The sequence below is a fragment of the Salvelinus sp. IW2-2015 genome, linkage group LG1, assembly GCF_002910315.2.
Source record: "Salvelinus sp. IW2-2015 linkage group LG1, ASM291031v2, whole genome shotgun sequence".
Classification (NCBI taxonomy): domain Eukaryota; kingdom Metazoa; phylum Chordata; class Actinopteri; order Salmoniformes; family Salmonidae; genus Salvelinus; species Salvelinus sp. IW2-2015.
In genome coordinates, this window is record NC_036838.1 from 38,960,003 (window position 1) to 38,970,748 (window position 10,746).

The 10,746-nt window shown below is 46.4% G+C and overlaps 2 protein-coding genes across 4 annotated transcripts; one reads left to right on the plus strand and one right to left on the minus strand.

The window, feature by feature from the left end:
- The first annotated feature begins 470 nt into the window (after positions 1 to 470).
- Positions 471 to 4,098, plus strand: ap5b1 (adaptor related protein complex 5 subunit beta 1). Of its 3 annotated transcripts, none has more exons than XM_023992361.2 (4): positions 471 to 623; positions 812 to 967; positions 1,143 to 1,931; positions 2,088 to 4,098. In XM_023992361.2, exons 2-4 carry the CDS (start codon positions 830 to 832, stop codon positions 4,029 to 4,031), a joined length of 2,871 nt encoding a protein of 956 aa, XP_023848129.1. In that variant the 5' UTR covers positions 471 to 623; positions 812 to 829; the 3' UTR covers positions 4,032 to 4,098. The 3 variants fall into 3 exon arrangements, with proteins under 3 accessions (XP_023848129.1, XP_070300909.1, XP_023848134.1); XM_023992366.1 differs by having other exon boundaries at positions 498 to 558; XM_070444808.1 differs by having other exon boundaries at positions 472 to 967.
- A 104-nt stretch (positions 4,099 to 4,202) lies between these two features.
- lg1h1orf50 (linkage group 1 C1orf50 homolog) lies at positions 4,203 to 8,163 on the minus strand. Its single transcript, XM_023992379.2, has 5 exons — positions 7,974 to 8,163; positions 7,266 to 7,381; positions 5,994 to 6,080; positions 5,745 to 5,876; positions 4,203 to 5,086 (listed from the first exon to the last, which is right to left on the minus strand). Exons 1-5 carry the CDS (start codon positions 8,020 to 8,022, stop codon positions 4,901 to 4,903), a joined length of 570 nt encoding a protein of 189 aa, XP_023848147.1. The 5' UTR covers positions 8,023 to 8,163; the 3' UTR covers positions 4,203 to 4,900.
- Positions 8,164 to 10,746: the final 2,583 nt, after the last annotated feature.

A 10,746-nucleotide genomic window follows, 5' to 3' on the forward strand; every position in this document is an offset into this window, starting at 1 on the left:
CTAGATGTTCTTTACCATTCGGCCACCAATGATCCTTATAGGACACATCACTGCACTCTGTAAACTAGTAATCTCTGTATACCCGTCACAAGACCCACTGGTTGATGCTTATTTATAAAGGAGGCCGTTTGCCTTTTGGTAGGGCGTCATTGTAAATAAGAATGTGTTCTTAACTGACTTGCCTAGTTAAATAAAACGTGTGTGTATATATATATATATATATATATATATATATATATATATATATATATATATATCCTAAAGCCATTTACAAACCTTAGAAAACCCAATTTGAAGAAGACAATGCTCTTATCATTGGCGGAACGCTCACAACCCATAGGACTCCCCACCCAGTTAACTTTAGAATGACGCCCTCAATGTTCATGCTAAAACGAATTACCTAGCTCAAGGGCCGCTGCCATGCCAATGGATACCTTTATTTTGAAGCACACTTAGCGCCATGTGATATTTGATCACATGACTACTAAGACAAGGAAGTGAAACATCTCTAAAAGTGTGATGATCGTTAGTGCTGGTGAGGTGAACATAAGCAGATGAGTACGTATAGAAGCTAGCTATGTGATAATAACAACCGTCGGTGTGGTGTGATTGCACATAAAAAGGTATGCTGTGAAATACGGATGACAACCGCTTTGAATACATTACAACACATTGTTTTGCAGGTCGAGAAAAACTTTGCCTGATTTCGCAGACCGTAATCAAAGTTGTAGTGGTACCTCTGGTCGTAGGCTACCAACCTTACCTAAACAGAGACATTGTGCAATAAAAGTAAGTCATTTTTTACCTGTAGGCTATATTCGGTTCAACCATGTCAGCGAACTGGCCCGAGAGGATCTCCGCATTCTTGCGCAGCCCGTCCCAGTTCTTGTGCATCACGACATCGGACATCTTCCTCGCTGAGGTCCTGCACGAGCTGCGAGATGACAGGGCCAGTGACCTCATCAAGGTACATTACGTTTTCAGGGCACAATTATTGTATTGAAGCCTCCCGAGTCCCTTCCTATGTATGTATCCACAGAAAGTTCCAGAGCATTTGCTATGGAGGAAGGCACTTTCATTATTAAAGTGTTTAAACGTTAAACCACTAAACTGCATTATGTCCTCTGTTCCGCCTGCCTCAGGTCCTACTGTTGTCCCCGCTACTTGAGCACCCTACTCTGCTGTGCCCCTCTGTCTCTGTGGGAGAGGAGACCGCCCTGGAGCTCATGTCTGTGTTTGCCCAGTGCTCCCCCAAATCCCTCCCGCTCCGCTGCCACCTCCTCCTGGCCCTCACCTCCGTGCTCCTTTGCTCCTGCTGTGTTAGCTCACACACCAGCGCCTCCCAAGACTTCCTGGACCTTCTCTTACAGATGGCCCAGGACACCAACGACGCGCAGGCTGGGGCTGCATTACACCCCCTGAGGACAACAGCCTGCGACTGCCTGAGGGAGCTGGAGGCTTGCCTCCCGGGCCTACTATCCCAACGCTTGGAGCTCCTGAGTAGCCTGAGGCAACAGGAAAACTCCAGGCTTCACCAGGCCTACACGGGGCTCCATGCCCTGGCACTGAGGAATGCTGTGTATCTGCTCACCCAGCAGAAAGGGGCTGGGGCTGGAGACCTGAAGGCTGCACTGGGGAGCAACGAGGGGTTTGTGTGGGGGGAGGGTCCAAACTCTGAGTCACACTCAGACTTGGCCCTCTTCTCGCCCCTCACTCTGGGCCCCATGGGAAAAATTCCTTCCCTGCAGACGGGCCTAGACTGTAAAGAGCTGAGATCGCTACTCTCCTCCCTCCTAGAGGAGTCCTACCTGCTCACATCCCTATCCCAGGCTGCCCTGCTGCGACGGCTGGTGGAGGTGCTTGCCATGGTGCCTGCAGTCTCCCCGACAATATTCAGGGCACAGCTGCTGCGTCTATTGGGCACATGCAAGGTTAGTAGCAGTCTACTTGTCTAGGATGAGTTATGGAAGAAATGGCAGATTATCCACAGATCTAACCATGCTTGTGCTGTGGTAGAACCTTATCAAGCCTAGCTGTAAAATCTTAAGACTTGTGACCGCATTGTTTAATCTCTCTTGTTGTTGCAGGTGTGTCTTCTGCACACCACTCTGCTGATGAAGGCTGCTTTCACAGACAGCCTGTTCAGCGCAGAGGATGAGGCCTTCCTACTAAAGCGTCTCGTCGGCCTGTCCCAACACCCCCTACTGAGCACGCCCGAGAAGCTCTTCTACATGGACTGCATCCTGCACTTCCCAGAGAACCGACCAATCAGCAGTGGCGACGAGAGCCTGCCCGTGCTCTTGACCCCTCGGCTAGCCGCGGCCCTAGTGCCCACTGTGTTCAATGATAGTGTCAGCATGCTGGCTAGACTGAACCTACTCTCTCTGGTCTACCTGGAGGAAGGAGAAGAAGACAGGGAGGGACAGGGGGGGAGAGGCCTGGCCTACCTGTATGATCACCTGACCTCCCTTCTCCATATCGTGGAGAACCAGGCCAGTAGGGAGATGGTGGTGACCTTCTTCAGGGCTTCCTTCCTCTTCCTCCTTCACTTCTGCCACGTGGAGCGCTACTCTGAGGACCTGTCTCAGAGGCTGTGTGACCTGTACCTCAGACGCACTCGGCTGGCCCCTCACCTCATCAACCTGGCTGACCGGACCCAGGACCGGCTGGAGGAGTCAGGCTGGGCTGTGGCACTGCTAAGAGCCCTGCAAAGAACCATCACAGAGGCCCCGCTGTCCCAGCTCACCCTGCAAGACCTCCGCTGGCACCTCAGGATCCTGGCCCGTGTGGCAGAGGAAGGGGAAGTCCTCCAGAGGGCCACTCTCAACTTTTTGCTGTGCGTCATCACTTCCTCTTCATCCGCGCTGTGTGTGAGCGGGGACTGGCGTCTGGGGAACGGCGTGCTGGGGGTGTGTCGACGCCTGCTCCTGCACCCCAGCTTGGACTCCCTTCTCACACCGCTGGCTGATCTCCTACAGCACCTCACCTGTCATTATGGTGAAACAGACATCCAGGACCACGCCCGCTTGTACTACACCCTCCTCACCACTCTCTCCCAGGAGAAGCTGGCTGGGGTGTTGGCACAGAGGGGAACAGAAAGGGGGCGGCAGGCCAAAGTGCGCTCGCTGTCTGCCATCATGGGCGAGACCGAGGAACTGACCAGCGGTCTGACCGTGCACCAGACAGAGCGACCGCTGCTGAGGCTGGTCAAACATGAACCAGATGAATGCAAACCAGAGCATAAACCAGACAGTGAACCAGCCTGTGAGACTGAGAGTTCCCCAGGACAGGGAGGGATAGAGGACTACAGAGCCCAGTTCCAGAGTTCCAGCTTCGCCTCTGAAATCACCCTCCAATACCACCTCACACACATTGGAGTTCACGACCCCCATTTCGACAAGCTCTTCAGCATCCGCTTGCACTTTGACCTCACGGACGGCCACTATGAGGAAGTGAGTGACATCAGCGTGCCTTGCCTGTTCAGGACCAGGAAGCCCCCTACAGTGAGGCTGAGGCTGAAGCCCAAGCAGCCGTACCACACCACCCTGAGAGCTAGCGCTATCTTCACCACGGAGGACGGCCTCTCCTGGCACTCCCCGCTGGCAGACCTACATGTGGCCTTCCCTGAGGTGTTTCTGCCCCTCCTCGCACCCCCAGGGTGGGCCAGGGAAAAGAAGCAGAGGGTGTTTGAGGGGATCTGGGGTGAAATATGCTCAGGGCAGTCTGAGGGGGATTTGACCAACGCTGCAACTAGCCTGTTCTGTGATCAGTTGGAGGATTTGGCTGTGGGTGAGCTGGTGGAGAAGCACTTTCAGAGATATCTGGTCTCAGACTTGGATAAAGGCAGGTGTAAAGTGCTGTTCTTCCTCCCACCCCAGTCTCACGTGCTGCTGAAGGTTATCACAGAGGAGGATGCCGTACAGGTTCATATTGCTACAGACAACTGGAAGCTTCTGCCTTATATTAACTCTTATCTAGAGGACATTACCAAAGAGATTCACAGCACACAGCAAGTCAATGGTGATGTCTGATTCTGAAAGTGGTGGGCTCCATAAAAGAGATGGCTTGTTTTTATTAAATAATGCCCTTTTAACACTTGTCTGATTTCAGTGCTTCCTTTTGTCTTTGCTTTTGAAATGTTGCATTTACTTATGACAATATGTTTCTAAGCTGCACTCAGTAAACTGATCATTTGAGTCATGGATTTTTGAAATCATTTTAATTTAACTTCTAAATAAAGTCAATGTGTGACTGACTTCTGCTTGTTAACCTCATGCTTAACACAGAAACATTCCATACCTAAATATTTTATTACAGCTGTACAATCATTTTGCAGGTCCCAAAAACAGAAAATGMATTCTCTCCCAATTACAGGACAGGTTGCCTGTTCCCCCATGAAAATAGAATTAAGACATGGACACATCTATTATTAGAGATGTCATTTGAGTGATGTAGCAGAACAAGAATGATCCATTGTGTGAAAAGGAATATGCTTTAATTTAAGGAAGTAAATCAAATGCATTCCTTGAAAGACCTTTGGTGCAAAACTGGAAAGTATTTAGAACCTTGAATTGGTTCCTAATGCTATTATACGTGGGATATTTCCCATTTGGGCAGTTTGAAGACTGTACTCAACTGTCTTTGACACAATGAAGGATTCCACACAAAACAGTTATGTATGACTAAAGTTTCACATTAAAACAGATTTACTGAGCTTGCCTAAAAGTGTGTGCCAGATGAATAAAAACAAAATTAATTGTGTGTTACAATACACATTTTTTCCTCCCCCAAGTTATCTTATGTTTCTCAAGCTATTAAATCTGTCCCTGTATGTCCATTAAGACCATTTAATGCCACTCAATGTGGCCCCTTTAAAACAGTCCTGTTCCAGGTTGCAGCTCTACTTTGAGATGTTCTCAAAGTTGGGCTCTAAGCAAGGAGGCAGGGCTGTCTGCTGGCTCAGGATTTTGTCCATGATGGCGATTTCAGCATCCTTCTTCGCCACGTCATCTATAGGGGTCCAGGACATGTCGTATTGAAGCTTGAACGCACCACAAGGCTTGTGAGGGCAGCCGGTACCCCAGTCCTTCAAATGAGAGATGGGTGAGATCCATTACGCAAGTTGATAAAAGAAGCCAAAAAGAAGTGTAGTGGTGGTGGGTCAGCATAAAAAAAGTACTTCCAGCCACTAAGCTTTTCTGAAGAGATAGTAGAAATTGTAGTGGACCTACACCAGTCATTGAGTGACCAGTAGAGTAAATATTAGCACCATATTTTGCTAAAAGGGTTATGGTTTGGCAGACACCCATTGGGCCGTTTCGTTCCTATATTCAAATTAAAGTGGCACTGTTCATCTTCCTATATCCATTAAATGTTATCCTGTGTGCTACTGTGCTTACACAACCATGCTGTGGCCAATGCGCGTGCACACAAAGACCCGAGTGGTCAGTCAGCACCACCTCTAACCGGCTAAAGAGAACATTATCAACTCCCTTCAGGGTCACATGCAGACTTTGAGCATCTAAATGTCCCAACTCATATCATTATGCACCACATGGTGGTAGACATTCTGTAACAGTTACTCAGTCTTTCAGCTGCTGTATGTGCTGGGGGCTTTCCCGGGTGATTGGAATTTTAGAAGTGTTGCAGATGGAAATGTGACGTGATCTTTAGGAGTAGAGCAATATCTGAACGCTCCAAAGTATTGTGCCCTGCTGAAAGCCGCCCAGGTGTGATGTGCTTACCTGAGGCGAGAGGATAGAGAAGTATTTCTGTCCGGAGGGCCGCTCGTACAGGTAATACATGTTCCCTGGCTTCTTGACTACATTACATGCAGCGTGGTGCAGCTCAGCATCCTTCTTGGCATCCTCTAAAACCTACACCAGAGAACAAAAACATTCAGATCAAACCAACTGGCATCACTAATGCTACTTAATTCTTTCCCTATATGAATTACATAGATTGGTTACATAAAGTCAAATATAAGCCATCACCTTTCTGGCTTGTTCCTGCAGGTATCTAATTTGATCAGCAATGACTGTCAGTCTGTTGCAGGCGTTGGCTCTGACAAAGTCATCTCCCTAGGAACCAAACACAGGTAACCAAACAAGGTAAATCTCAAACAGAATGTCTTCATCATTATGATACATTCTTTATGGGGCGACGTCAAACCAAAGTTAGGGTTCAGAATAGTTGGCAGGGGAATGGTACTGGCATTACAACCTGTAATTTAAATKGATTTTTTATGTGGATTTCATGTAATGGACACACAAAATAGTCAAAATTGGTGAAGTGAAAAAATGTACTTGTTAATTTGTTTATATTTTTTTAAGTCATAGGTATTCACCCCCTTTGCTATGAAGCCTCTAAATAAGATCTGGTGCAACCAATTACCTTCAGAAGTCACATAATTAGTTTGAAGAAAGTTTTTTTTTTTAAATTTTATTCTGAAACTTTGAACACAAGGGAAAGAACATGGCACCACAACAAACCTGCCAAGAGAGGGCCGTCCACCAAAACTCACAGCCCAGGCAAGGAGGGCATTAATCAGAGAGGCAACAAACAGACCAAAGACAACCCTGAAGGAGCTGCAAAGATCCACCTCAGAGATTCGACTATCTCTCCATAGGACCACTTTAAGCCGTACACTCCAGAGAGCTGGGCTTTACTGAAGAGTGGCCAGAAAAAAAAAGCAATTGCTTAAAGAAAAAAAAAAGCAAACACGTTTGGTGTTCGCCAAAGGGCATGTGGGAGACTCCCCAAACATATGGAAGAAGGCACTCTTTTAAATGTCTTGGAATGGCCTAGTCAAAGCCCAGACCTCAATCCAATTGAGCGGAACCCATCCAACTTGGAGTTGGAGCAGTTTTTCGTCAAAGAATGGGCAAAAATCCCAGTGGCTAGATGTGCCAAGCTTAGAGACATACCCCAAGAGACTTGCAGCTGTAAATACTGCAAAAGGTGGCTCTACAAAGTATTGACCTTCGGGGGGGGGGGGGGTGAATAGTGATGCACGCTCAAGTTCTGTTTGTCTTATTTTTTGTTTGTTAAACAATAAAAATATTTTGCATGTTCAAAGTGGTAGGCATGTTGTGTAAATCAAACGATACAACCCCCCMCAAAAAATCAATTTTAAGGCAACAAAATAGGAAAAATACCAAGGGGAGTGAATACCTTCGCAAGCCACTGTACATGACAGTCTGCTTACTATGATCATCCTTATCATTATTCCATTAGGATCATTGCAATGCCATTCATTTAATTACCCTCTGTACTTGTGTTGCCAGAGCAACCAGGTCCATGGGGTCTCCCACCCTGTTGGTCTGGTAGGAGCTGACTAGTTCCAGCCCATTGGGGATGCTGCTGCTCTCCACCAACTGCACTGCAAACACACAGGGGCACTTGAAACTTGCATAACACAAACTGAGGAAAGATGACAAAGCTAGACATTTCTGTGAAGTTTTCTGCTAGTCTAGACTACATGGATATACTGATTGCAACACCCATTTACGTAGGCCTGTAGTCTTCACTGTCTGGCCTCCCCTCCCCAAATAATCGCAGCCAGACTGACTATAATACATAACCGGCTCCACATCTCATGCTTTGAGTGACTTGTGCCTTGCTTCCTGACCTGCAAGCAAGCACTTTCTGTTCACGTTTAGCAAAAGCCAGCTGCTAAAACCTAGGCAAAACTGATGACACCGAATKAGGTGTATGACGGTGGAATATCCTATTGTAAAATGTGAAACTGTAATGTAAAAAAAGTTAGTTGTAATTAGAAATTCCCTTTGAATGTGACCAGCTAGAGTAACGTTAGAACTAATAATAGTCGAGCTAAAAGCCTACTCAAGAGTTCTAAACTACAGCAATTAATCAAATTATACTTAAGTTAACATTCCATTCACACCCTATACAGGACATTGATTGAGAACAATTAAAAACAGCTATCAATGCTACACTGCAGGAAGTCTTACCTGTGGTTGTTTTGTCTGGTTGATTCGGGAGACTAACAGTCCTGTCCATTTTCTTTACTGTAGCTAATTTGGTGTACAATATAGCAAAATGCTCTCAGAAATAACCAGTTGCAACTTGAGCTCAGTAATAGGTTTTGTAACCAGTGTACTGTGCTATGTGAAAGTTTGACTGGCCAGCAGGGGGGTGTTTTAAGGTCTTGCGTCTCCACCTACCTACAATAGTAGGCCATTTAGTTGCCATTCTGAAAATGATTGCAAAACGTTATTTCAGTATAATTATTGAGCAATTATAATAATAATAATAATAATTGAAATATCACATTAAACGCTAGATATAATTAATTGCATGCTGGCGGATGTTTATTGTCATTATTGAGTGAAACGGAGACTTTTATTGTAGGGCTTAGAACACAGGGGAAGGTGTAACTTGTGTAACAAAATTGTTACATACATAGGCTATTTTGGAAGGAACGTGGAGAAAGATCTTACGAAATTAAATTTCAGTGAAATATTTAATGTGTGGGACCGAAATCCTGCAAAGTAAACAACCAATAAAAACACAGAATGAGGACCTGACATGAGTGTGGTCAAGACTCATGACTGAGACTGGTGTGGGGAATGTGGAAACGTGAACTGTTCCCAGACAGGAAAAAAATATTTGCAGTTTATCACTGCAGAGTGCATGCTCTTCTCCTAGGTTTCAATGCACATGTAGTATCAAATCAAATGTATTTATATAGCCCTTCTTACATCAGCTGATATCTCAAAGTAATGTACAGAAACCCAGCCTAAAACCCCAAACAGCAAGCAATGCAGGTGTAGAAGCACGGTGGCTAGGAAAAACTCCCTAAACCTAGGAAGAAACCTAGAGAGGAACCAGGCTATGAGGGGTGGCCAGTCCTCTTCTGGCTGTGCCGGGTGGAGATTATAACAGAACATGGCCAAGATGTTCAAATGTTCATAAATGACCAGCATGGTCAAATAATAATAATCACAGTAGTTGTCGAGGGTGCAAGGGTGCTTTTCATAGCCGATCATTGAGAGTATCTCTACCGCTCCTGCTGTCTCTAGAGAGTTGAAAACAGCAGGTCTGGGACAGGTAGCACGTCCGGTGAACAGGTCAGGGTTCCATAGCCACAGGCAGAACAGTTGAAACTGGAGCAGCAGCACGGCCAGTTGGACTGGGGACAGCAAGGAGTCATCATGCCAGGTAGTCCTGAGGCATGGTCCTAGGGCTCAGGTCTTCCAAGAGAGAGAAAGAAAGAGTAGAAAGAGAATTAGAGAGAGCATACTTAAATTCACACAGGACACCGATAAGACAGGAGAAGTACTCCAGATATAACAGACTGACCCTAGCCCCCGACACAAACTACTGCAGCATAAATACTGGAGGCTGAGACAGGAGGGGTCAGGAGACACTGTGGCCCCATCCGATGATACCCCCGGACAGGGCCAAACAGGCAGGATATAACCCCACCCACTTTGCCAAAGCACAGCCCCGCACCACTAGAGGGATATCTTCAACCACCAACTTACCATCCTGAGACAAGGCCGAGTATAGCCCACAAAGATCTCCGCCATGGCACAACCCAAGGGGGGGGGGGGGGGGGGGGCGCCAACCCAGACAGGAAGATCACGTCAGTGACTCAACCCACTCAAGTGACGACACCTCCTAGGGACGGCATGGAAGAGCACAGTAAGCCAGTGACTCAGCCCCTGTAATAGGGTTAGAGGCAGAGAATCCCAGTGGAGAGAGGGGAACTGCCCAGGCAGAGACAGCAAGGGCGGTTCGTTGCTCCAGAGCCTTTCCGTTCACCTTCACACTCCTGGGCCAGACTACACTCAATCATATGACCTACTGAAGAGATGAGTCTTCAGTTAAGACTTAAAGGTTGAGACCGAGTCTGCGTCTCTCACATGAGTAGGCAGACCATTCCATAAAAATGGAGCTCGATAGGAGAAAGCCCTGCCTCCAGCTGTTTGCTTAGAAATTCTAGGGACAATTAGGAGGCCTGCGTCTTGTGACCGTAGCGTACGTGTAGGTATGTAGTAGAAATCTACTTTAAAATGGAAATGTCAAATATTAGGAATGGTACATTCTGACAGGCCTAATTTTTCAGCCTATTGCAGGAAGGCTACATGTAGCCTAACTGAACATATAGGCCTATTAGTAATTTGGGACAATAGGTCTATAGGCTATAAGGGAGCTTTGCCTCTTGACGAGGTTGTGCTAGTTTTTGTTATTTTTCCTCCCCAAAAAGTTTTATATGGCCATACAGAAGAGTATGGCACAATATGGGTGTCACCTTATCACAAACTCAAAACATTCCAAATGATGCATGTAAACCCATAGGTGCATTGTGACAGATTCGGGTCCAGGTCATGGACACCAATATTTATTTTGGTTGTGGGTAATAACAAGTGTCAAAAGTCTAGGTGAGGTCAGTCACACTGCACAAAAATAGATGGGAGCTGCTGTCGAACCTGAGGGGCCTGACATATACATATTCCCAGTTGTATATGCTCCTCTGGTTGCTTCAGTTTTGTGAAAAGAAGATGTTGTATTTAACTAGGCAAGTCAGTTAAGAACAAATTCTTATTTACAGGGGCAGAACGACAGATTTATACCTTGTCAGCTCAGGGATTCGATCCACCAACCTTTACGATTACTGGCCCAATGCTTTACGCACTAAGCTACCTCCTAGTCAGGAGGAAGCCCTAATATGAAGCCCAGCTTTGTCAAGAAAAAATACATCTTCTTATGCCTCCTCAC

Excerpts from the sequence above, each read along its gene's own strand:
- lg1h1orf50 (XM_023992379.2), bottom strand. The coding sequence starts at position 8,022 with ATGGACAGGACTGTTAGTCTCCCGAATCAACCAGACAAAACAACCACA. Across the intron at positions 7,382-7,973 it reads ACCAGACAAAACAACCACAG|TGCAGTTGGTGGAGAGCAGC; the intron begins GTAAGACTTCCT and ends GTGTGTTTGCAG. Across the intron at positions 5,877-5,993 it reads TGCAGGAACAAGCCAGAAAG|GTTTTAGAGGATGCCAAGAA; the intron begins GTGATGGCTTAT and ends TCTCTGGTGTAG.
- ap5b1 (XM_023992361.2), top strand. The coding sequence starts at position 830 with ATGTCAGCGAACTGGCCCGAGAGGATCTCCGCATTCTTGCGCAGCCCG. Across the intron at positions 968-1,142 it reads GGGCCAGTGACCTCATCAAG|GTCCTACTGTTGTCCCCGCT; the intron begins GTACATTACGTT and ends CGCCTGCCTCAG. Across the intron at positions 1,932-2,087 it reads GTCTATTGGGCACATGCAAG|GTGTGTCTTCTGCACACCAC; the intron begins GTTAGTAGCAGT and ends TTGTTGTTGCAG.